A 24,786-nucleotide genomic window follows, 5' to 3' on the forward strand; every position below is an offset into this window, starting at 1 on the left:
AGACTCAGGTGCAGTCTAAAATCTCAGGCGCTGGCCCAAATGCTCCAGATCCCATCTCACCAGACTGTGGCTCCTTCGATACAGCTATCCATTCCTCCTCCGACTCATCTCTCTAGTTCGGAGCTGGAGTTTGTCGGAACCGTGACCTTGCCCACGGAGCCGATACTTCCTCCTTTGGCTCCGGTGTCGTCGGCTCCGACCTCTTCATTGGTTCCATCCGTGGAGAGGTCCTGGCGCCGAGACTCCATTGTCGGCTCCGAGGGGGCGAGTGGCATCGGACCCTTGTCCGACCCCGCTCTCCCTCTCGGAGCTTCGGCTCTGGTTAGTTCGACCCAGACATCATTCTCGGAGCCTTCTCTGTCGGTTCTGGGGGCTGTTCCAGTCTCTTTGGAGCCGGGGCTACCTTTGGTATCTGATAGGGGAGCCTTCTAGGTGATGATGAGTGTGCTGGGCCCAGTGTCCACTTCAAGGTTAAGTTCTGCGGCTCCTCCCTCTGTAGTGCCTGTTACGTTCTCTGGCCATCCTCCTACACCTGACAGCAGAGATCCAAAGCGTAGGGTACCCACCTTGGGTGTAGTCTCCTCTTCTGAAGGCTCCCCTGAAGTTTCAGGGGAAGCCCCTAGGAAAAGAAAGTGCAAGAGGAAGCACATAGACTTCCCAGAGTCTGTCACGTCGGACACCGACTTGGATGAGTCTGAAGGTTCCCCCAGATCCCCCTCTGAGGATGTCTCCTTTTCAGACATCATGGAAATCCTAAGACAGAGGGGAAATTGGTCCACACTCAAACCTTCCGAGGACGAGTCGGTTTATTTTGACGCCTTTGCATCTTGCCCTTCCACCTCCTGGGTGTCTCCCCCTTTCGACCCACTAATGGAGGTATTGGCTAGAAAGGCGTGGGCAGCTCCTGATTCAATGGAACCTACCCCTAGGAGGCCTTCTAAATTTATTTCTGCACCAGATGACAAATCCTTTCTCACCAAAGGTGTTTCAGTTGATGCTATGGTGGTAGCAGCAGCCACTAAGAAGGAATTGGCTGATCCTTCTGTATCTGTTCATCCTCCTAACAGAGTCCAGGACCATGGACAAGTATGGCAAGTGGACCTTTGCTTCAGTGACCTTTTCTATGCGATCGCTGAACTATTTGTCATTTCACCCGCCTTCAGAGAGACTTGCTCGAAGAGCTGGGTGAAACAGTACAGGATCCTTCTGCTGCAGGGTTTAAGGACAAAATAAACTCTCAGCTGGCTACCCTGAACTCCATTGTTAACTCCTCCATGCGGCTTATCTCTTATGCAGCCGATGGAGCGAGTAGGGCCGCTGGCACAGGCGTTGCGTTGAGACGTCACGCTTGGATGCAACTCTAACTTTGCTGATCCCTTCAAGGCGTCCTTCACCAACACCCCCTTTGACGGTTCGGAATTGTTTGGACCTCAGGTGAAGAATACCCTCACCAGATGCGAGCAAGATGGTAAGACACTCTCTGCTGTGGGAGTCCGTTCGTTTTTCCACGCCTTCTAGACCTTATCCTAAGGGACAGAGAGGAGGAAAGATGTGGTTTCGTAAACCTCAGGGAGTCGCGCCTGCCGTATGTGGTGAATTTCCCCCTAGAGGCAGAGGGGGAAATAACAGACGCTGCCCCAGGGGCAGAGGGGGTGCTCAGAACCAGGGCTCTAGGGAATCTTTTCCTGACCAACCCTTTCAGCATCCCGGAGAAGCTGCCAGACTGTCCACCTTCGGAGGCAGTCGGGGGAAGATTATCTCTGTACCTGGAAGCCTGGCAATCCCTCTCCCAAGACACATGGGTACAGAAGATCATATCCGAGGGTTACAAAATCCCTTTCACTTTCCCTCCGGTACAACCGCCAAAACTCCTACCAGACGTACCACCCGCACAAAGGGGTCAGGCTCAGCTAGAAATAAAAAAGCTGTTAGAAAAAAAGTCATCCAGGCAGTCCCAGCATATCCGCTAGGATCCGGAATCTACTTCAGATTCTTTTTGGTACCAAAAAAGATAGGAGAATGGAGACCCATTTTGGACCTCAGCAGGTTAAACAACTCTGTACTAAAGACAAAATTTCGGATGGTAACACTGCAGTCCATTCTACCCTTTTTGGGCAGAGAACTGGATGTGCTCGTTAGACCTCCAGGGCATGTACTACCACATAAAGATACACAGGTGCTCCAGGAGGTTTCTCCGCTTCCGGCTGGGAGTCGGTCATTTTCAATTCAGGGCCCTACCCTTTGGTCTCACCACAGCCCCCCCCCCCCCCCCCCCCGGGTGTTCACCAAATGTTTGGCAGTGGTCACGGCTCACCTGAGACTGAAAGGATTCCAGGTGTTTCCATACTTAGACGACTGGCTCATTTCTCCTACCACCAAACAGGATCTCATAATGGCCAGGGATTACACTATTCAACTTTGCAACAGTCTGGGTATTTCTATAAATTTTGCAAAGTCCTCCTTGTCGCCTTGTCAATGTATAACTTTATAGGCGCCGTATTAAACACCACAGAAATGTCTGCAACATTACCACCTCAGAGAGCGACAGACAAAAGTCGGAATGTTCAGCCCCTGTTTCAGCCCAACAGAGTCCAAGTCAAGCTAGTATTGAATGTGTTGGGCCTCATGGCGGCGGCGATTCTTCTACTTCCATTAGCCCGCTTCCACATGAGGCTCCTTCAGTGGATGCTGTTTTCTCAGTGGTCCTTTCAACAGCTACCAATGACCCACTACATTTTGATAACCCCATCTTGCAAGAAACATCTCTCCTGGTGGATGGTTTCCCCTCCGCTTTTTCAGGGCAGACCCTTTGATGTTCTTCATCTCACATTGCTGCAGTCCTAACACTTGGGTAGTCCGCTGTCCCAGTCGGCCCGAATACCAAAGTATAAGGCTGACGTCGGTCAAGGCGCATTAGTCTGACGTCAGGACGTCAGGGTACAAATGCGCATGACCGACGTCATTTCCTCAGTCTTTTTTGCCGCATGGTCCGATGCAGAAGCAGTATTGCGAGTGCAGGTTGGCGTTCTGAAATTTTCTGAAGTCTGAGTTTCAGACCGAATCAAAGTTGGCTAAGTACCCCGTTGGGGAATATTTTGGTTTTTTCTTGCCTCAGTATTTAACCGGATGTCAGAAAAAGTGAATAACTGTATTTCTTGTGGGAAACAGATACCTCATAGGGATTACCATACCTTGTGTATACCTTGCTTAGGGCCTGAGCACGACGTTGTTGGATGTCGCTCTTGTGCTAGATTTAACAAACGCACTATAAAGAGAAGATTAGCCTGTGCCAGGTTAGTTTTTGGGAAGGGTTGTAATTATAAAATGCCGTCGGATGCTCCGACGCCCGCTTCGTCTAAAAAGCGCAAGGACAAAGCAGTAAAGCCTAGGTTGGAAGAACAGTCTGTCCTGGACGTCGGTTCTTTAGAGGGCTCGGTGGAGCCGGAGGTTCTGCCAGAAGTTTCCTTGGAGTCTCAGGGAGAGACTTTGCTGTTACAAGAGGTGTCCTCTCAGGAGGTAGGCCAGGCTGAGGGGGCTTCTCAGGTAGCTGTTCTCTCCTCCCTTCCTAAGGTGGTTAGGCCCTCCCCTTCTGTTTCCAAGGCTTCTTCGAGAGGCAGGCCAGGTTTAACTTCAGTGGGTGTCTCTCCTAGTTCTTCAGGGTCTCTGCCTAAGAAACATATGCTTAAAATGGCAGAAGATTTGATTACTATGATTAGAGGTTCTATGCCCCCTCCTGATGAGGCCTAGGGTGGAACCTGAGCTTGAGAGTTTTGAGCAGTGTTCGGAGGCTTCTTAGTCTTCGGCTGAAGACTTACAGGAGTATCCTCCTTATTCTGATTCTGATGTAGATGATTCTACTCCTTCGGCTTCTCCTCCTGAGGATTTTTCATTTTCAGAGACTCTTCATTCCATGAGGGAGCATTTTAAATGGGAAGGTCAAGATTTCTCTGATTCCAGGAAAAGGCTTAGGGAGTTTTTGTTTTTACCCCAGCATAGGCCTTTGGCTATACCTCCTGTACTGGATGTGGTGGAAGATGTTTTTGCAGAGGCTTCCCTGAATCCTGATTCTTTGCCTCCTGCCCCAGTTAAACCGGATAGGTATTATAGGGTGCTTGAAGCTCATAAGTATCTTTTTAAGAGTCCTAGGGCAGACCCAGAAACTGTTTCTCAGGGGCCTAAAGGTGTTAAGGCTTCTGTGGTTAAAAATCCTGTTCCTCCTGATAGAGGCAAGGGCTTTGGATAGATGGGGAAAGAAGGTGTATACTTCTTCCACTTTAGCCATGAGGGCTTTGAATTGCCAGTTCCACATGTTAAAATACCAAAATTATCTCCTTTCACAATTGAAGTCTAAGGTGGATGCTCTGGCGGAAGGTATTGAGTGTAAAGAGTTGCAGGATTTAGTTCATGCTTCTGAACAGGTGGGTAAGCATTCTTTGCAATGTGGTTTTGATGCTGTACAGGCCTCTTCGAGGGTGGCTGCCACTGGTTCTGTTCTTCGCAGGCACGCCTGGTTGAGGGATCAGAATTTGGCTGAGCATGTTAAGACAAGGATTTTAGATGCTCCGTTACAATCTGATGTGTTGTTTGGTTCGCCTGTGGAAGCAGTTTTAAAGAAAATGGAGGACAAGGCTAAGTCTATGCAGACTGTTAAAGATTTTTTACAGGTTCAGCCTCCGAAGTTTAGTAGAAATTGGCCTACTAAGGGGTGGACATATCCTTCTTATGATTCCCAGTCTAGGGGTAGGTCTAGACGTGGTAGTGGCAGAGCTCAAGGTTCTTTTAGGCCTAGAACAGGGAGTTCACCTGCTCAGTCTTCTGGTGAGGGCAGGGGTCAGTCCTTTCGTAAACAGACCCAATGACCTGCCTTTTCAGCTGCCAGAGCCTTCTCGTCTGGCAGCACCTTTGGGAGGAAGGCTGGCACTTTTCAAAGAAAATTGGAATTTAATTACCCAAGACAGATGGGTATTGGATGTCATTCACCACGGTTACAGGTTTTATTTCCATACCTTGCCTCCTTTCAAAGGCATGCCAGATATTCCTCCTCTACAAAGAAAAGAGGCCCACAAGCAAATTTCTCTGTTACTCCAAATAGGGGCCATTCAGCCGGTTCTTGTGCCAGAAAGGGGCCTAGGATTTTATTCTCGCCTGTTCCTAGTACCAAAAAAGGGGAACACGTGGAGACCAATTTTGGATTTATCTATCCTCAACACTTATCTGGACATTCCCAAGTTCAAAATGTTGACGTTACAACAGCTTTTACCTCTGCTGGGAAAAGATCACTGGATGGTAACTTTAGATCTCAAGGAGGCTTACCTTCATGTGCCTATCAGACTAAGTTGCAGGAAGTATCTGCGTTTCGAGCTGGGAATTCCCATTATCAGTTCTCTGCATTGCCCTTTGGCTTATCTACTGCCCAGAGTATTCACAAAAGTTCTGGCTCCAGTGATAGCTTACTTCAGGCTAAAAAGAATACAAATCTATCCTTACTTGGACGACTGCCTGATTCTGGCTCAAGAAAAGGAAGACCTTTTCAGCATTTGGATTATGTGATAGCAGTGCTAAGATGCCTGGGGTATTCTGTGAACGAAATAAAGTCCAGTCTAGTACCCTCTCAAGACATGTGCTTTCTGGGTGTGAGACTGAATACAGCAACCCAGATGGCCTTTTAACCCCGGACAAACAAAAGAATCTTTCCCTTTACTTCCATCAACTATCTCTTCAGTCCGGGCTGACTGCAAGGACAGTCCTTCAAGCCTTAGGGTTCATGGCATCTTGTATTCTGGTGCTTTCCAATGCCAAACTGCATATGAGGAAGCTGCAATGGTATCTCAAAATGTATGGACACAGCACTGCCAGGATTTGGACACTGTCATTCAAATAATACCTTGCATTCAAAAGGAATTTTTGTGGTGGGCTCAGGAATGTCACCTAAACAAGGGACTCTCTGTGACCCGCCAGAGGCGAGTCAGATTCTAATGACAGATGCCTCAGACATAGCTTGGGGAGCTCATCTGAATGGAAAGTGGATACAAGACAAGTGGCCTGCCAGACTACAGCATCTACATATCAACATGAAGGAGATGTTAGCAGTCCAGTTTGCATTAATGGCTTTCAAGGAGTTACTTCTTCCAGGGCAGGTGTTGATTCTAACAGACAACACAACTGTCATGTGGTACATCAACAAACAAGGGGGAACACATTCTTATCCTCTATGCAGGCAAGCAATGATTTTGTGGGAGACTGCGCTCAGCTTGCAACTAAATCTTCAGGCAAGGTTTCTGCCGGGAGCACAGAACTCCTTAGCAGATGTGTTAAGCAGGCAAATCATGGATCCCCACGAGTGGAAACTGGACCTTCATGTATTTCGGAAATTGACAGTGTCATGGGGAACTCCAGACATAGATCTGTTCGCTTCTCCACTAAACCATCAGCTGCCAAAGTTTTGCACAAAAAGGTTTCATCACACAGCTTGGAAAGTGGATGCTCTTTCTTTCAGTTGGAAAAATCTTCATGTGTATGCCTTTCCACCTCTGCCTCTCCTCCCAAAGGTACTCCTGAAGGTCAGACAAGACAAGCCAAGGATGATTTTAATAGCTCCAGATTGGCCTCGGCAACACTGGTACCCATTACTGAGGAGTCTGGTAAGGATGCCTCCATGGCCTTTACCTTTGATTCCACACCTATTGTCTCAGAGGGACGGTCATCTACTCAATGTCAAGCTTCACTCTCTTCATCTAACAGCCTGGCATATTCTGTTTTGAACCACAGCAGGTCTCAACTTCCTCAACAAGTTTTGAATGTGATTATGGAAGCCAGAAGACCTAGTACAAGGAAAGTGTACGCAGAAAAATGGAAGAGATTTTTATTTTGGAGTGCAGCAAAGGATTTGGAAGTTTGAGCCTAATTTGAGTGTGGCTCTTCAATATCTTACTGAGTTATTGGACAAAGGTTTGTCTTTCTCTTCCATTAAGATTCATGCTGCAGCAATTTCAGCTCACTATGATTGTGACCCACCATTGTTTTCTCATCCTTTGTTCAAGCAATTTCTTAGAGGGGCTAAGAATATAAGACCCCCACGTAGAGCTCCTACTCCTGCTTGGGACCTCAATTTTGTGTTGGAGAAACTTACTCTACAACCTTTTGAGCCTGCGGCTACTGCTGAATTGAAATACTTGACATGGAAGACTGCTTTTTTGTTGGCCATTACTTCTGCAAGAAGGGTTTCTGAATTGCAGGCCCTTATGGCGGTTGAGCCTTTTTTGATTTTCCATAAGGATAGGGTATTATTACGTACTAATCCTTCCTTTATGCCTAAGGTGGTCTCTAGTGTGGCTTTAAACCAAACTATTCATTTGCCTACTTTTTATGCAGATCCCCAAAATAAGGGGGAAAAGATTTTGCACACTTTAGATGTACACAGGCAGTTGCGTTATTATTTAAGCAGGACTAGGGATTTTAGACAGTCTCAGCAGTTGTTTGTTTCTTTTGCTTTGAGTTCTCAGGGCAAGCCTGTGTCAAAACAAACTATTTCTAAGTGGATTGGGTTTTGCATTGCATTTTGTTATTCCCGTCATGGCAAGGAGATTCCAGCTGGGATTAGGCCTCATTCCACTAGGGCTACTGCCACTTCAACTGCATTTCTAAGGGGGGTGGCAACTAAGGATATTTTGGAGGCAGCTACTTGGAGTTCAGTGCATACTTTCTCTAAGCATTACCACCTTCCTCTCTACTCTAAATCTAGGGCTGGTTTTGCCACGGCTATTTTGCAGGGCATGTTGACAGCTCCAGCTTCTTTGTGATTTGCCAGCCTCCCTTACCTCTGCTTTGGGATTCTACCCAAGTGTTAGGACTGCAGCAATGTGAGATGAAGAACATAGTACAGTTTTGTACCTACCATAAATGTAGATGTTCGAAGATCCACATTGCTGCAGTCCAATTTACCCTCCCTCCTTCCCCTCTGTGTTTAGGGGTGGTGGTGTGGGTGGGGTTGTACTTTTGTAAATTTGTATATATTGTACATATATTTGGTACAGGAGTGTTTGGTGTTTTTTTTTTGGTTTTGGCCTTATCTTTTTAGGGTCTTCTGACATCTGGGGCAAGAAAAGACTGAGGAAATGACGTCGGTCATGCGCATTTGTACCCTGACGTCCTGACGTCAGACTAATGCGCCTTGACCGACGTCAGCCTTATACTTTGGTATTCGGGCCGACTGGGACAGCGGACTACCCAAGTGTTAGGACTGCAGCAATGTGGATCTTCGAACATCTACATTTATGGTAGGTACAAAACTGTACTTTCTCCCCCCTCCAGTTGACACTGTCACAACGGATGCCTCCCTGATCGGGTGGGAGGGGGCATTATCAGGGCAGGATGGTCCAGGGCACTTGGCAACAGTCAAAATGCCACCTGCACATAAATGTCTTGGAGATGAGGACGGTGCTTTTGACGTTGCAAGCCCCTCAGAGCTCTCTTCCCACGGGGACTATAGCAATTCAAACGGACAATATGTCTGTGGTGTGGTACATAAACAAGCAGGGCGGAACAAGGTCCTACCCCCTCTGTCGAGAAGCACTCAGACTTTGGCAATGGGCGATTTCATCTCAACGGTTTCTGATAACGCACATCCCCGGGAAGTCCAACGTCATAGCAGGCAGGTTGAGCAGAACTATCCTCATGTCTCACGAGTGGTCTCTAAATCAAGCGGTAGCAGATGGAATTTTTCAGAAGTGGGGCCAGCCTTGCTGCAACCTTTTTGCAACTCCCCAAAACAGCAAGTGCCTCGACTTCACACTTTTTCCTCTGCCAGGCCAACCCCTCGGAGACGCTCTTGTTCACGTTTGGCCCCGGGGTCGTCTTTATGCCTTTCCTCCCTTTCCGTTGATCCTGCAGTTAATTCAGAAAGCAACCGCATTGAGATCCAAAATGATCCTCATTGCCCCGTTTTGGCCTCGACAAGTTTGGTTCCCGTTCCTGCACAAATACCTCCTGGAACAGCCTTGGCATCTTGAACCCCTTCCGTATCTGTTGACCCACCTCACGGGCAAGCTGCATCAGTCTCTACATTCCATCAACCTCACAGCTTGGTTGCTCCACTTCCAGCCATAGCCAGGCTTCCCCTTACTTCTCCTCCTGTTCGTGATATCATTCTGGCTTCCCATAAGTCCAATACTAGGAAGACTTATGCGAGTAAATGGAAGCATTTTTCACACTGGGCACAAACTAGGTCCTTAGATCCTCTCCATGCACCCATTCATGAGGTTCTAGACTTTCTGGCGGAGCTTTTTCATTCAAGGTCATCATCGGCCACTATCAGGGTACAATTAGCGGCCATTGCAAATTTTCATGTTGGACTCTCAGAAGCTAATATGTCCCACAAACTCTGTAAAGCCTTTCTCAAGGGCATCTTTTTGCTCAGACCTCCAGTCAAAGATCCACCCCCACAATGGGATTTGAATTTAGTTCTAACCTCACTAATTCTGCCCCCTTTTGAACCTGCAGTTTCTTGCTCCCTCAAACTTCTTTCTTGGAAAACGCTGTTTTTAGTAGCTATAACATCTGCCAGAAGGGTATTGGAACTTCAAGCCTTGTCTGTCCGTCCTCCTTATTTGGTTTTTCATAAAGACAGGGTAACTCTCAGAACAAACCCTTCCTTCCTACCAAAAGTGTTATCGGAAGCAAATCTAAACCACTCCAATTCCTCTACCCCCTGCCGAGCAAATCCTAACAGGCGCATCAGACTATGCATGAGGGGGCTCATATGGCAGGGCAGTGCCTTCAGGGCAAATGAAAGCCAAAGCAAATGCACCTGCATATCCGTCTAAAAGAAATGTTATCTGTGCAGAATGCTCTGACAGCCTTCAAGGGCCTTATTCTTCCAGGACAACTATTGGTAAAGACAGACAACACCACAGTTATGTGGTACATAAGCAAGGGGGGAGCTCCATTCCTACCCACTCTGCAGACTAGCCATGGCTCTGTGGAACTCAACCTTGAGCAACCAAGTGCACTTACAAACTCGGTTCCTGCCAGGCAAACTAAATTCACTGGCAGATGACTTAAGCAGAAATCTCATGGATCCATAAGAGTGTAAACTGGAACCCAAAATATTCAAGCTTTTAAGGAACAGGTGGTGGGGGCACCAGAGGGTGGACCTTTTTGCTTCCGCTCAGAATTATCAATTGAGCAAATATTGCACCAGACCTCCCCACAGCCAAGCTTGGAAAATGGATGTCCTGTCCGTCACCTGGGAAAGCCTTTCAGTCTATGCCTTTCCCCCTCTGCCACTCCTTTCGAAGGTTCTTCTAAAAATCAAACGGGACAAGCCAAGGACAATCCTGATTGCACCAGACTGGCCACACCAGCACTCGTACCCTCTTTTGCACAGTATGACAGTGCTACAACCATGGCAGCTGCCTCAGGCTCCTTTCCTGCTGTCCCAGCAGGCAGGCCAGATTTTGCGCCCTCAGCTACAGACCCTGAACCTTCCAGCCTGGCTAATCCCCTGAATTCAACACCAGCAAACCTCAGTAAGCAGGTGCTGGATGTCATTCTTGAGGCAAGGAGGCCTAGTACTAGAAAATCCTATTTGGAAAAATAGAGAAGATACTGTTCCTGGAGCCAGTCTCAGGGAATGGGCGCAACTGTGCCCACCTTACCTCGTATACTAGATTACTTAACAAAAATGCTCCACAAAGGCCTATTCTCTTCAATTAAGATCCATGCCTTTGCCATCTCAGCTCATTATAATACTGAGCCCACCCCTCTTCTCATCCTGTGAGGAGCCAAAAATTTAAGACCCCCCCCCCAGGAGAGCTCCCACTCCAGCATGGGACCTTAACTTTGTCTTAGAAAAGCTCACACTCCCGCCCTTTGAACCTGCGGCCACAGCAGAGTTAAAATTCCTCTCATGGAAAACAGCTTTACTTCTAGCCATCGCTTCAGCAAGAAGATAGCAGTAGAACCCTTCATTATCTTCCATGCAGACAGGGTTTCCCTCAGGACTAACCTATCTTTTATGCCCAAGATGGTGTCTAGAGTGGCTTTAAACCAGTCCATTCATTTGCCAACCTTTTTTCCTTATCCTCAGAATAAAGGGAAAAGGATCCTGCATTCCCTGGACATGCATAGGCAGCTTAGGTTCTATCTGGAAAGGACTTAAACCTCTCAAAATCTGACCAGCTGCTAGTCAGCTTTGCTGCAGGGGCAGAGGGCAAGGCCATTTCAATGCAAACCATTGCTAAATGGATAGCGCACTGCATCCATTTCTGCTACGAGCACCATGGGAAACCCACCCCAGAGGGGATCAGAACTCATTCCACTAGGGCTACATCTACCTGTGCAGCATTACTCAAGGGAGTCACTAGCAGGGACATCCTGGAAACTGCAACCCTGGAGCTCTATACACTTTCACCAAGCACTGCCACTTGCCTATATTTTCTAAATCCAGAGCTGGGTTTGCCACAGCAGTCTTACATGGCCTGATTGCCAGCCCTAATGCTTCATAACTATCTCCACCCTTCCTTAGCTTTGGGAATCAACCTAAATGTGATTGCAACAATGAAACATGAAGAACTTAGTACAGTTGTGTACACTTACCATAAATGTAGGTGTTAGAGTGTATTCACTGTTGCAGTCCTGGTTACCCTCCCTCCAGGATTTCCATCCTATCCATTTTGTCTGGCATATCTTATATCACTAGTATTTGTTTTTCGCTGGGGGTATTATACCATGTAATTGCTTCCTATTTTTGGGGCACCTGACATCTGGGGCAAGAAAAACTGATGTAATGGCATCTGCTGCATGTTTTATACCCCCTGACGACCTGACATCATGGAAGAGGCGACCGCATCGGACGCAGAAATCTCAAGACTGGTATTCAGGCTGGCTGAGGGCTACCTGCAGGCAGATAACTCAAATGTGATGACTGCAACAGTGAATACACTCAAACATCTACATTTATGGCAAGTGTACACAACTGTACTTTTGTTTTCCAGTGAATTGGCCATTGTTTGAGACCTTGCAGGAGAAGCACCTGCATGTGTTTCACTACCTGAATAGGCTGACTCCTGGTGACTCTGTTGAAGGACTCTTAGGTAGTATCTTTAACTTGGGTATTCCTACTCTTGCAGGTCTTGGAGCCTCTGTAAACTGGAAGAAGCCATCCCTGAATGTAACATAAGACTATTGCCTTTGTTGTAGGTGTGTTGAACATTCTTTGGTGTTTGTCCCTTCCCACAGTATGTTCAGAAGGTCATGAATTTGGAAGCTTAGACGAAGATACAGCAAATGGTCCAAGCTTGGGCCATTCTGCACATCTTTGACTTAACTATAACCACAGCCTTTTGGTGACTTTCTTGATTTTTTTTGGGAGGCAGTATAGATTTTGAATGGTCAGTGGATGCAGAGTAGCCTTGTCCTTGCAGATCATTTGGATGTAAATTTATGCTCCAGGATTTGTTTCTGTGGTTTGCAGCTGTTTATATTCTGGTGTGACTGCTAGAGTCTTGCATTCTGCTTATCTTTTACATGCTTAAAGTTGCATTACAGTGCCTTTCTGTTCCTCTTGTTTTTGTCTGCCCACCTTCGAGACATTAAGTTAAAGTTTCTGAAATTCTAACCTAACTGGGGTCCTTGACCTATAGCTCAGAGTCAACAGACCAGAGTTCGAGTATTGGTTATATTTGATTTGATATGCGGTACAAACATATTGGACCTGATACAAATATGGGAGAACGCTGAACCCCCACCTCCTGTGTTGTGTCCTCTCTGGTAAAGTCAGACCACAAAGCAGACTCCTTTGAAATAAGTTTTTTAATCCCAGAAACCTTGCAACAGACAGTACTCCAAGGCAAGACTACCTTTTATTAAGTGATTACCTTCAAAAGTTCATGCCCTTTCAAACCCAGATGACCGAGCAGCCTATGCAGAATTAACAGAAGCTCTGCATAACCATGTCAGTGATTGCATATAGGCTGGTGTTCCTACCTGAAGTAAGCCTAAAAGTTACTCAAAGAAAACAAAATACCTAGTGGAATCCAAAGTAAAACAGTCTGTACAACAAAAGAAAAAAATGCAGAACTAAAATTAGGAATTAGAACACCAAAAAAGATAAAAGCTCTCTCATCAGACTGAATTGACATTTAAGAGGACCAAGTCCAACAAAGCAAATTTTGAGGGAAAGATAGCATCCCAGGTTGACAGCCATAAGGCTGCCTTTAGCTACGTCCAAAACCTTAAAGGCAGCACACAAGCGTGCCGAACTGTTGGTTAATGGAGCCGTGTTCATGGAACTGGGAGAGCAAATCTTCTGACTGATAAAATCATCTCCAATTTTACCAACCTCCCAGGCCCAGCTGCCCCCCCAAGAAATATCTAACATAATCCCTTCAACTGTCAATAAGGAGTAGGTCTTAGATGTGCACTGTAAGGCCAAGAATACAGCTTTGATGGACTCCATAATATCCCAGAATGTCTGTTACTGGTGTCACTGTTCAACCATAGCCTATGCACAGGCTTTGTGCCATGAGAATGGAAGACTGCAGTGGTCAACCCACTTAAGGGTTGTATCCTCAGTGGATCCTGTGAACTACAGACCCATTAGTCTGACTAGTCTCCAGTGCAAAGCTATGGAAAGAATTATAGAGATGATTAATAGTTATGTAGGAAATCTTTGGACATTGGACCTAACCCAGTCTAGTTTAAAGGCAGGTCATGACGACTGAACCTGGTGCACTACTTGCAGATGGTGATCAAGGCAATGATGAGGTTAAAACAGTGCATACTGCCTACCTTGACCTACCCAAGGCATTTAATACACTTCCCACTAGGGCATATGTAACTCCCCGAATAACCAGCTGGCTCACAGATAGGACTCAAGACATTGGGATGTGGGAATCCACTTCTACAAAGAGGCTGGTCACCAGTGGAGTTCCCCATGGCTCAGTGCTGTGTCCGTCCCTCTTTGGCATCTTTTCTTTTTTTAAGTTAAGGTCAGTGTCATGGTCTTTTAGCTTGCCAAGTTTGCAGACGATTGCAAGCTAGAAATCTCTCTACTAAAATCTTACAGGAAGATCTAACTCAAACAAATGACTGGTGCCAAAGGCCCCAGATTAAAACTTAATGCACAGGAATTCGTAATGGTTCCCTTTTGGGAATTCAGCCATCCAGGGAAACTATTTGATAAAACATCCCTAAACATAGAGACAGTAATCATGGGTTTGGGAACTCTTGTAGGTGGAAACCTGGCTTTCATCCACCATCTGTCTAAAGTTGTAAAAAAAAAAATAAAATTTGTCACTCAGCTTATAAGTAAGGGCATGACGTCTAGGTTGAGGGATGCTATTGTGCCGCTGTAGTGGCCATCATCATACTTATTGCATATAACTCCCCCTTTGCTATGTATCTGTCCAGGCGCATGCAACATCTGGAACGTTCAGAGGTTTCTTGCAAAGAATACAGGGTGTGTAAACGCAGTGCCCTTGGCAAGACAGCCTCAAAGCCCAATCTCTCTACTCCTCTGTCATACAGATTGCTGAGAGGCAATATATGCCTGGTGTACAGGGCATCCTAGGATCCTACTTTGTTGGACCTTTTACATATTCACAAAATGAACAGCACCAAAACTACTAGATCTAAGGATTTAAACTTTGCTTGTGACTGACTTAACTGCCCCTCTAACATGTCCAATTTATCTGGGACCATCCCAGTTCTCTGGAATAGGCTTCCCTTCCATGTGAATTAAAGCCCTTTCTTAACCCTGTTCAAGCTCAGTCTGGACTAGTGGATAGGAAATAGTAAATTCAGCCCTGGTCTGGCACCTATATCTCTGGACAGAATTGGCTATTAAATCATGCCCTAGGATACATCCCTTAAAATAAACTCTTAAGGCACATTAACCCATGGGATACATTTAGGCTGTATGGCTAGGCTTATAAAGACCCCTGTGGTTGGTAGCATAGTACACACCTATGAACGTTTGACTTCTGTCACCAGGATTAGTAATGGATATTCTCTACCATTGTTAATTTGGGTGTTTCATTTCTGCAGTCAAACCCATTGTAAATACGGAATATGGATGCTGTGCTAGCATTTGAAAGTTAGCACAACTTTCAGTCCTGGTTTCACAGGAGTCTGTGCTGGGGTCCGTTCCTCTCTTGCATCTATTTTTTCTCAGGGACAAGATGCAGGCCTGTAGTTCGGTCATAGTCACAGGCCTCATCAAACAGCTGTTTTGTATACTAAAAGAAGCAATTATTGCTCTTGGGCTCTCACTCCTGAAGTTGCCCCAGAACTGACAGTTGAGGAGTCCTTTGTGGTCAGTCTTGAGAGTGAGGCACCCCAGAGACCACCCTTATTTACCATACAGGAAAATGTGATCCTTGCCTGCTGTTCTTTATTCAGCAGGGTAACAGGGAATTGATGGCAGTTCCATAATTCTCTCTCATGACAGGAAATGCGTGTAAACTTTCTTTCTGGCACTATTCCTAATCTCTGAGTTCAGGAAGGAAAGGCTAAAGTTTATTCTCCATTGCACTCCGTAAACAAGACACTATTTTCAGGCAGTAGAGGAAAGGTGCTCAAGGTGCGAAAGTCTCTGTTGGTTGAAGTATCCAGGCCTGTTCCACTGCATGACTTTGTGTAGTTCCTTTGCTCCTGGCAAGAGTTTGAGGTTATTAAAGTAGCCGAGAATGTTTTTAGCTGTCAGACTTTAAGTGGAAGAAATTCTCCATCTGGGTGGGCATATGTCCCGTAGCAGTTCATTACGACTTAAAGGTATTTGATTTAACAAAGGCATACATGTTAGTGTCATTTAATCCAGTGTCAGGTTTGTATCCAGTATTTCTAACCTTTGCGGTCCAGTCTCATTCGGTCAAGGTAGCACATTGAAAGGGATTCTGTATCTGTCCATCATAGAAAAACCTGTCTTCGTGTGACTTGAATTTTTTGATTGGTTAGTAAATCATCTTGCCTGCTGCTGATCTCTGGCTCCTGTACTGTCAGCTTCCTGAAGTCCCATTTCTTGCAGTTTCAGTAACATGGCAGGATTCCCTTTGTGACTTGCTCTGATCAGGTGCCTCTTTGAAATAGCTTGTGCACATGGAGGGCCCCATCTTCCATTTACAGGCTGTTAAGGGTGGCAAATGCCAGCACTGCATAGTGAGCCAAGGCAAGCAAGGTGCTGTCTTCCTGTAGCTTGATGAGCGATTGTTTAGAGCTATTCTTTCCATGTTGATGACATATGTTGAAAGTTTGCGCAGGCTATGAGGTGCTGCTCAAGGGCATGCTTTCCATAGGCCCATAAACCTGACATGCTACCTCAGCCTATACCACAAATCATAACTCAACAATATATCTGAGCCCTGGCATCCACCAAGGTTTCATGAGATCTTACCAGCATGCTGTGACCCCCCCCACCAGCACCACCACTACCACCAGAATAGGCATTTCCATCCACCTCCTCTTGCCTTATCAGGCTGCTTAGATTTAACTATGGATGCCTGGGCCGTAGACAAGACTTTATCCATTTACACTACTGGTACAGGTATCTCTTGAAAGATACTTTTTGGTCATCGACTCTAAGTGTTCAGAAATTTCATGTCCTTATTTGTAGAGAAGAGAGTTATGTTTTCACAAGTATTTGGTGCTCCGTATAATTAACCACATTTCTTTTAAAAAGTCAGAATTGTCCTTAAACTATCCCATTTGTCTGTCCTTTCCAGTAACCAAGAAAAAGGGAAAAAAATAGGGGGGGGGGCTTGTTGATTTACACTGTCAGGTTGTTTCTGCCTGAGGAGCGATATAGTTGCAGAAGACATTAACAGTTGCCTGCTTTGCTTCTTGCCAGGATGTTGCCAGCTGCATGTTGATAAGCTGCCAACCACCCATTTGGAAATGCTGCTGCCCATAGTACCTTCACCAGGGTTGTGGATACTTTGTGCTTGCTTCAGAAATGTCTCATTGCAGGTATTTTTGCTACATCCACATGGTCTTGTATTCACACCTTCACTAAGCACCACTTCTTGATCTTTAAAACTCCAGGAGTCTGCTGTTTTTTATTGTTTCAAGATCCAACACTTTGACCCTACATTTTGGCACCAGCTTTCCAGAAGGTTTTATGTACTACTTTTAAATTCTTCTAAATTGTGTACCTGCATAGTATCTTGACACGACCTTTTGACTTTGCTGGTTTTGACCTTCCAAGAGGTGTTTGTACTGCAGATGGAATCTTAGTGCCAAATCAAGGCTCTTGATTGCCTGAAAGAGACATAAAAGAAGTATAATGTTTCTTGATTTGTGTTGAGTCTTTCATAGATACTGGTACCTTCTGCACCCCCTCCATATTTGCCTTTCCCCTTCATTTATTGCCTGCTATTCCTTGCCATTCAGGCAGGCTGTTATGCTCCACCCCTTGAATGAGAACTGTTCAGAAAAAAAGATCCCTAGATTGCAGGTGAGGAAGTCCTAAAATGGTACCCATTGAGGAAGACTGCCTCACAGGTAATCTGATATGGTGATTACATATCAGTCATGAATGAGTATGGTGTTCCTTTAAAGAAGTTTGCATCCATCTGACAGAGGGTTTGCATCAGTTCTGATCAGGCGAAACTAAGCTTAATGGAGTAAACGGGATTGATTCAGGGCTAGAAATTGGCCAGAAAGGTCGAAGAAAAGTTTAAAATGTTGACCTCTGTCTAAAGTTATGGATATCTGTTGTATTATGCCCTTTGTCTCAGCATGGTGCTGGTCTGTGCTGTAGTTCCGAAGCATATTATATTTAATTATCTAGGGTAATATCCCAGTTATTCTCACTGAAGTAGTATATAATTATTGACCATGGGATGGGAAAGGCCAGTTAACACCAAATGAGATAGGTTAATTCAGTCACTAAAAGGAAGACTTGCTGTGCTTAAAGTGCTAGCCTTGCACTTGCCTATGGAGAAGTGAACTATGAGGTCTACATGTATTTGGCAAAAGACTGCTTTAATTTGCTTTATAAAGAATCGTACATTGGTATGTATAACTGCTGACTAGTAGATGGACCCTCCCTCACAAAATAGTGTTAACATCTGTATATCATAGTGAAACACAGCAGTCCACGGGTTGCTCTGTAGGAGTTGGACAGCAAGATCACTCTAGCTTTGTTTTTGACCCATGAGTTACTGCCATGATCAAGAGAATGTACATGGCTTCTCCACAGTAAGGCTAGATGAGCTGAACTCCAGTCCCCATAAAATAAGTTAAGACGCTCCCTTTGGGCAGTGCATTACAGTCTTGGTGTGAAATTGGCAATTGTTAATGTCAGAGGAGAGATGAGTATTGTATCTACTGGACAAGAGTGCATTATTTTGAAGCACAACACCTTTCAGATTGCAAAGGTAGCAGCAGACAGGAAGAGAGGACTGCTTTACATTTCGTCTGTTTGTTTTATACTTCATGAAGAAATTGTTTTCCTTACTCATTTTTAGTCTTAAGCATTTAGCCATGAGTCTACAAGCAGCTTTTAATGTGCATGGTTCCTTTAGCCTAGCTATGCTGTTGGTAACCAAAGGTTTTTGTGATGCACGGCATCTGTTTCTTTTCTCTGTTTTTGTAAGCTTTTAGACGCAATTAGCTTTGGTGGATGTTTGTGGTATGCATTCACCTCGTATTCCTTTTATAACTTCAGGCCTGGATAACAATTTCATAAATGGGTGTTTAACAATTTATTCTTAGAGGCATTATCAAATTTCCAGTGTACAGCTGTCTTTATATGTCTCACTCATCCTTTGCAAACTATGGCTACCTCTACAGCATTTTATTTAGAGTTTTATTATATGCTTAAATGACCATCTGTTTAATTTTATATTGGCCTTTTTAAAGGAAACAAGAAGAACTGGTACAGCAGGTGCGGAAGAGACTAGAAGAGGCTTTAATGGCTGACATGCTAGCCCATGTTGAGGAAATGTCCAAAGACACTGGGCCAAGTGATGGAAAAGATGAGGAGGAGGAGGATGAACAAGAAGAGGAAGAAGCAGGTGATGTATAGTCCAGGTATGTACCAGTTCACTTGTGCCCGAGACTGTTGTCTTGAGCTGTGTTTGGAAGGAGAATGAAATTTTGCTCTCGAGCAACAGGTTTGTGTAGCTTGGTGTTACAAGCTGAAGTAGTCTTTATTAGAATGATCACGACTGCATGAATTTCACAGATGTATGGATGTTTTTTGCAAGCAGGTATTAATCATCTAGTCTGTTTTGTGTCTTAATGTCCCTTTGGAGGAGCAGAGCCTGTAACAATTAGGAGTCTAGTTACGGAAGAATATATTGCATGCTACTGAGTTTTAATTTTTTTTTTTTATTATTTTGTGCTACCCAGAGTAATAATTTGATCTGTGCCAGGAGTAACCATCCCTTCCAGTGTTTGTCAAAGTAGCTTTCAAAAACATTTTGCCTAGCACATTACTATAGGAAATGGCAGTTTTTTGTTACTTTTCTGACCAGATTTCTTGCTGGTACAAGTAAATTTACTGAGTGTTAATGAAAATAAGATTAACGTATTTAAAATGAGTGTGTATCCAAGTATTATTCCATTTTGTTTTGTGTGGCACTTTAGAATGTTCTGCAAGAGTAGGACTTATGATTTTTTTTAAGCTTTGCTTTGAAATCCTCCGCTGCTCTTGTTACTTAGCTAGACCAACAGCTGCTTCTGTACTTTGAGCTTGACCAGTGGTAAAATACAGTTTATTTTTATGTTTCTAGGCTTTTATTCATTTCCCAAAGGAAAAAAAAGTGCAACTGAGGGTTCCAAATTTTTGTAAAAGTGTTTAATTTATACTCATGTGCAAATCTGATTTTAATGAAAATTGTTGTAAACCTAATAAGAAAACTTTTCAGGATAAACCTAATAAAACTTCTTTCAGGATAGCAAAATAATTGCAAGCTTTTAAGCAGAAGGAATTAGTTGCTTTTAACTCTTAATTCGATGTCATGTTCATTCCTGAACTGATGAGGTCTGTGATCTGACTTGGCTGCTTTTTCCAGATCCTCTGATCAACTCTAGCTCCTCTCTTTAACCATGTTGCCCCACTAATATATAGCATACCTTGGATCTCATTTGCCGTCAAATAGCCTCAGACGCGGATCCTTTTCCTCTCAAGCTAATTGGGCCCGTCTTCTGAAAGGTGTGCATTTTTTACTCCTCTCTGTATTTTCCTAATTTCTTCCCTAATTTCTTCCCTTACTTTCTAGAGTTTTTCAGTTTCTGTCCCTCAGCATTTTTTATATCTAATTTCTGGTATCCCTTGAAGCACCATTTCTGGTACCTTTGCCATGTTCGTATTTCAATGTTGCAGTCATTACTCTTGGGTTATCCTGCTGGCAGGTTACCCGCGGTCGCCTGAATTCCAAAGTCCTGGTCCGGCGCCTCTTCCCTGATGTCAGTGTGCCTGGGGTATAAAAGATGCAGCTGACGCCATTTTCTTCAGTCTTTCTTGCCGTGCGGTGCCCAAAGCAAAAGCAGTTCGCAAGTGCCGGTTGGCCGACTCCTGAGATTTTCGAAATCGAATTTCAGATCAGAAGTCTTCATTAAAGCCAAGTACCCCGTTGGGGAAACTTTTTTTCTTGCTCCAGACCGATGTCAGAAAAAGTTAACAATTGTATTTCTTGTGGGAAGCAAATACCTCATGAGGATTTTCACTCTTACTGTATTCCTTGCCTAGGCCCCTGATCACGACGTTGCTTGTCGGTTTTGTGCTAGATTTAACCAACGCACTATAAAGCGTCTGTACGGTTTTGCCTTTCATTACTTTGGCCGAAGATTCAGTTATACTATGCTGTTGGAGCAACCGACCGGAATTTCTAAAAAAAACACAAGGGCAGGCATCCGAGGTCCAAAACCGACTAGGTTTCTGCTGAGCTAGTCATCGGTTCGCCGGTTCTCAGTGAGGTGCTTTCGCTGCCCCTGATGCCCGCTACCTCAGAGCCACAGGCCGCTTCCGACTCCCATGTGGAGCCGACTGGGCCTCTGGAAACTCAAGGTATTGGATCCTCTGAAACTGTTCCCTCAGATGGGTCCGGAGCTGCTGTGCAGGCATCTGCTTCTGAGGGTGTTTTCAGACCAACTCAGTTATATGTAAAGCCATCTTCAGTTTCCAAGCCAAAGACTAAAGCAGCTCTAAAGACAAAGAAATTTGTACAGCATTCTCCAGCCCAGGCTTCCATGCCTAAAAAAACATGCTCAAAATGGCCGAAGACCTTATTACTTTGATCAGGGGTTCCCATCCCCCTCCTGATAAGAGGCCTAGGCAAGAGACAGAATATGAATCTTCAGATCAGGTTTCCATTTCCTCTGATTCCTCCTGTGATCAGGAATACTTTCTTCCTCCCTATGAGGATTCTGATGCTGAAGAATCCATTCCTTCAGCTTCTCCAGAAGATTTCTCCTTTGGGGAAACCCTGCATACCATGAGGGAGCACTTTCATTGGGAGAGCCAGGATTTACTCATAGGTTCATACTAGGCTATCTGCCCTAGGGCATTTATAAGCCTAGCCAAAGTGTATTTGGCTTTCGCCACCCATTTTAAATTAATTTTGCTATGCCCTTTTTCAAGGTTAGTATACTGTGCCTCTAACTGTGACACAGAAGTGATATCCGGGGTAAACCTACGATCTCTCATCCACTCATCAAGATTCCTCTTGAAGAGAGTCAATGAGGGACTCTGCCTAACCTGGACTGGGATTTTATTCCAGAGTGAAGGGAGCCTCTGGGTTATGAATCTGTCCCTCCAGCATGTCCTATTTATTTCAGTGCTGAGGTTCAAGTCTCTCGAGTGCGTAGCACGATGGGATTTGGATTTTCTGAGGTGCAGCATGTCCATTAATTCCGGGTTGGACATGGTTTTATATGTCAGGCACAGATCGCCTCTGAGCAGGCGGTATGCCACTGAGTAGAGCTGGAGTTTCTTTAACCGGGCAGCATATGGCATCTGTTTGAACCCTTTGATCCTCTTGGCGAGGTACTTCTGGGGTCTTTCCAGTTGCTGTAGGTATCTGGTAAGGTACATCCCAAAAGGGGCATTGCACTCAATTATGGGCCTGATGAGGGATGAGTAAAGAGGCACAATGACCTCCCCTGATCTAGATGTGAATCCCTTCATGATTAGGTTGGCTATATAAAATGTTTTTCTAACCACTTTGGCCACGTGGTTGTCAAATGAGAGATTGCTATCAGCTTGGGTCCCCAGGTCCCTAATTACTTCTTTTGTACTTAATGGATTACCACCTATGTGGTAATTTGTGGGCACTTTGTTTTTGCCAAAGGGGATGACTATACACTTTTTGGCGTTTAGCTTGAGGCCATGGCTCTGGCACCAGTTGTCTGTTTCTGAGGCCCTTTTGGAGGATGCTTGTGTCAGCTGGAGAGTCGATTATGGCGCCCAGTTTGCAGTCATCTGCGAACTTGGTCAGCCACAGTCCTTCCATGTTGGTCTGTACCTCCGAGAAATATATACCGAACAAGAGAGGTCCCAGGAATGAGCCTTGTGGGACGCCACTTGTAACTGGTTTGGAGTCTGACATGGCTCCAGCAATTCTAACCATGTGGGTTCTGTCCTTGAGCCAGTTTACAACCCATCTAGTGACATAGGGGTTTATATTTAAGCTGGTGAGCTTATCTATAATGCCCAAGGGGGGGTATTGTATCGAAGGCTTTTGCGAGGTCCAGGTAGGCTGTGTGGACCACCTTCCCCTCGTCAATGGCCTTGGTGACCTGTTTCAAAGAAATCGACCAGGTTTAAGAGGCAGGATCTGCCCTTAAAGCCGAACTGGGTAGGATCCAGTGTCTGTAGGTCCCCAGTGTCTTTATTTATGAGGTCCATGATGATCCTTTCCATAGCTTTGCAGACCAAGCTAGTCAGGCTTATGGGGCGATAGTTTCCAGGATCCATTGAGGCACCACCTTTGTGGAGAGGGACCACTGTTGCTGTACGCCACTCTTTGGGTACATATCCTGTAGTAAGGCTGAGATTGAACAGTAGTTTTATGTTTGGGTTTAGCTCTTCTTGGAGTTTATGTAGGACACAGCCCGGGACACCGTCTGGTCTCATTGATGCTGTGTTTTTTGCTTTGGAGAGGGCGGCTCTTACCTGAGCATCTGAGATGTCAGGGGGGCAGCACTCTGCTGGGATAGATATTTGCCCTTTTGGTAGGGGGGGGGGGGAGTTTGCGCTGAGCCTGTCAGCTAGGATGACGATCATCGTGCACACAGCTGCAGTCATAACAGATGGGTTATCCTGCCATCAGGTGGGTCCTCGGTCGGCCGAATTCCAAAGTCTAGGTCCGGCGTCTGTTGTCGTCGCTTCTTCCCTGACGTCAGTGCGGCAGGGGTATAAAAGAACCAGCCGACGCCATCTTCAGTCTTTCTTGCCACGCGGTGCCCGAAGCAGAAGCAGTTCGCAAGTGCCGGTCGGCCAGCTCCTGAGATTTACGAAGATATATTAGATGTGTACACAGAAGCCAGCCTCAACCCAGATTCTTTACCTCCAGCTCCTGTTAAACCTGACAGGTATTACCAGGTTCCTGATTCACACCAGTTCCTATGCAAAAGCCATGCTGCTGACCCAGAAACTATTTCACACGGTCCCAAGGGAATTAAGGCCTCTACTGCTAAAAACCCATTACCTTCAGAGAGATATTCCAGAGCTTTGGAAAGGTGGGGGAAAAAGGTGTACACCTCAGCCACTTTAACCATGAGGGCATTAAGTTGTCAGTTCCATATATATTAACAGTTTTTGTTATCTCAGTTGAAAAGCAAAATGACACAACCTGAGCAACCAGATGTAAAGGAGTTGCAGGATTTGTTGCATAGTGCAGAGCAAGTGGGTAAACATACCTTGCAGTGTGGTTTTGATGCTTTAGAGGCCTCATGTAGAGCTGCTGTTACAGGGTCTGTTATACGTAGATATGCTTGGCTCAAAGAGCAAACCTTACCAGATCATGTCAAAGCTAAATTACTAGATGCACCTCTTCAAAAAGATGTATTGTTTGGTGTTAAAGCTGAGGAGGTACTAAAGAAAATGGAGGAAAAGGCAAGATCAATGCAAACAGTGAAAGATTTCCTACAGGTACAACCTCCACGTTTCAGCAGAAACTGGCCTTCAAAAAATTGGTCCTTTCCAGCCACGGACAGACCTCAGAGGCAGATGCAGGTGCCCGAGGGGTAGAGGGCAATCTCAAGGATCATTCAGTGTCAGACAATGGCAAGCACCTACCCCAAGAGGTGGAGAAGATAGATCACAGTCATTCAGAAAGCAGACACATTGACTTTCCCCTTTGCATGCCAAGCAAAGCTTTAATGGCAGCACCTTTAGGCGGAAAACTGGCATTATTTTCAAAAAATTGGCATATTGTCACAAAAGACAAATGGGTCCTGGACATTATAGACAGAGGCTGCAGATTCCACTTTCACACCCTTCCAAAAATGAGAGGCATGACAAAAACCTGCCACAAAATCAAAGGGCAGAGGCACAAAAACAAATTTCAGCTCTCATGGACATGAAAGCTATTCAAGAGGTACCTGCAAAAGAACAAGGTCAAGGTTTTTATTCCAGACTATTCCTGGTACCAAGGAAGGACAAAGATTGGAGACCTATTTTAGACCTATCCATCCTAAACACATATTTACTCTTACCAAAATTCAAGATGCTCACATTACAGCAGCTTCTTCCCATGCTGGGCAAGGAGTCTTGGCTGGTAACATTGGACCTCAAGGAGGCATACCTGCATGTCCCTATCGGACAAGATTGCAGAAGATGCC

The 24,786-nt window shown here is 45.2% G+C and overlaps 1 protein-coding gene across 2 annotated transcripts in view; it reads left to right on the top strand.

Moving 5' to 3' along the window:
• MBD3 (methyl-CpG binding domain protein 3) overlaps positions 1-24,786 on the top strand; it is a 729,401-nt gene that overhangs the window by 633,478 nt on the left and 71,137 nt on the right. For both annotated transcript variants that reach the window (XM_044053964.1, XM_044053965.1), the window contains exon 6: positions 18,859-19,029. In XM_044053964.1, coding sequence (XP_043909899.1) covers positions 18,859-19,024 — 166 coding nt within the window. In that variant the 3' untranslated portion in view covers positions 19,025-19,029. The remainder of the gene's footprint in view (positions 1-18,858; positions 19,030-24,786) is intronic.

The sequence above is a fragment of the Protopterus annectens genome, chromosome 13.part0, assembly GCF_019279795.1.
Source record: "Protopterus annectens isolate FY-2018-M chromosome 13.part0, PAN1.0, whole genome shotgun sequence".
In the NCBI taxonomy this organism is placed as follows: Eukaryota; Metazoa; Chordata; order Ceratodontiformes; family Protopteridae; genus Protopterus; species Protopterus annectens.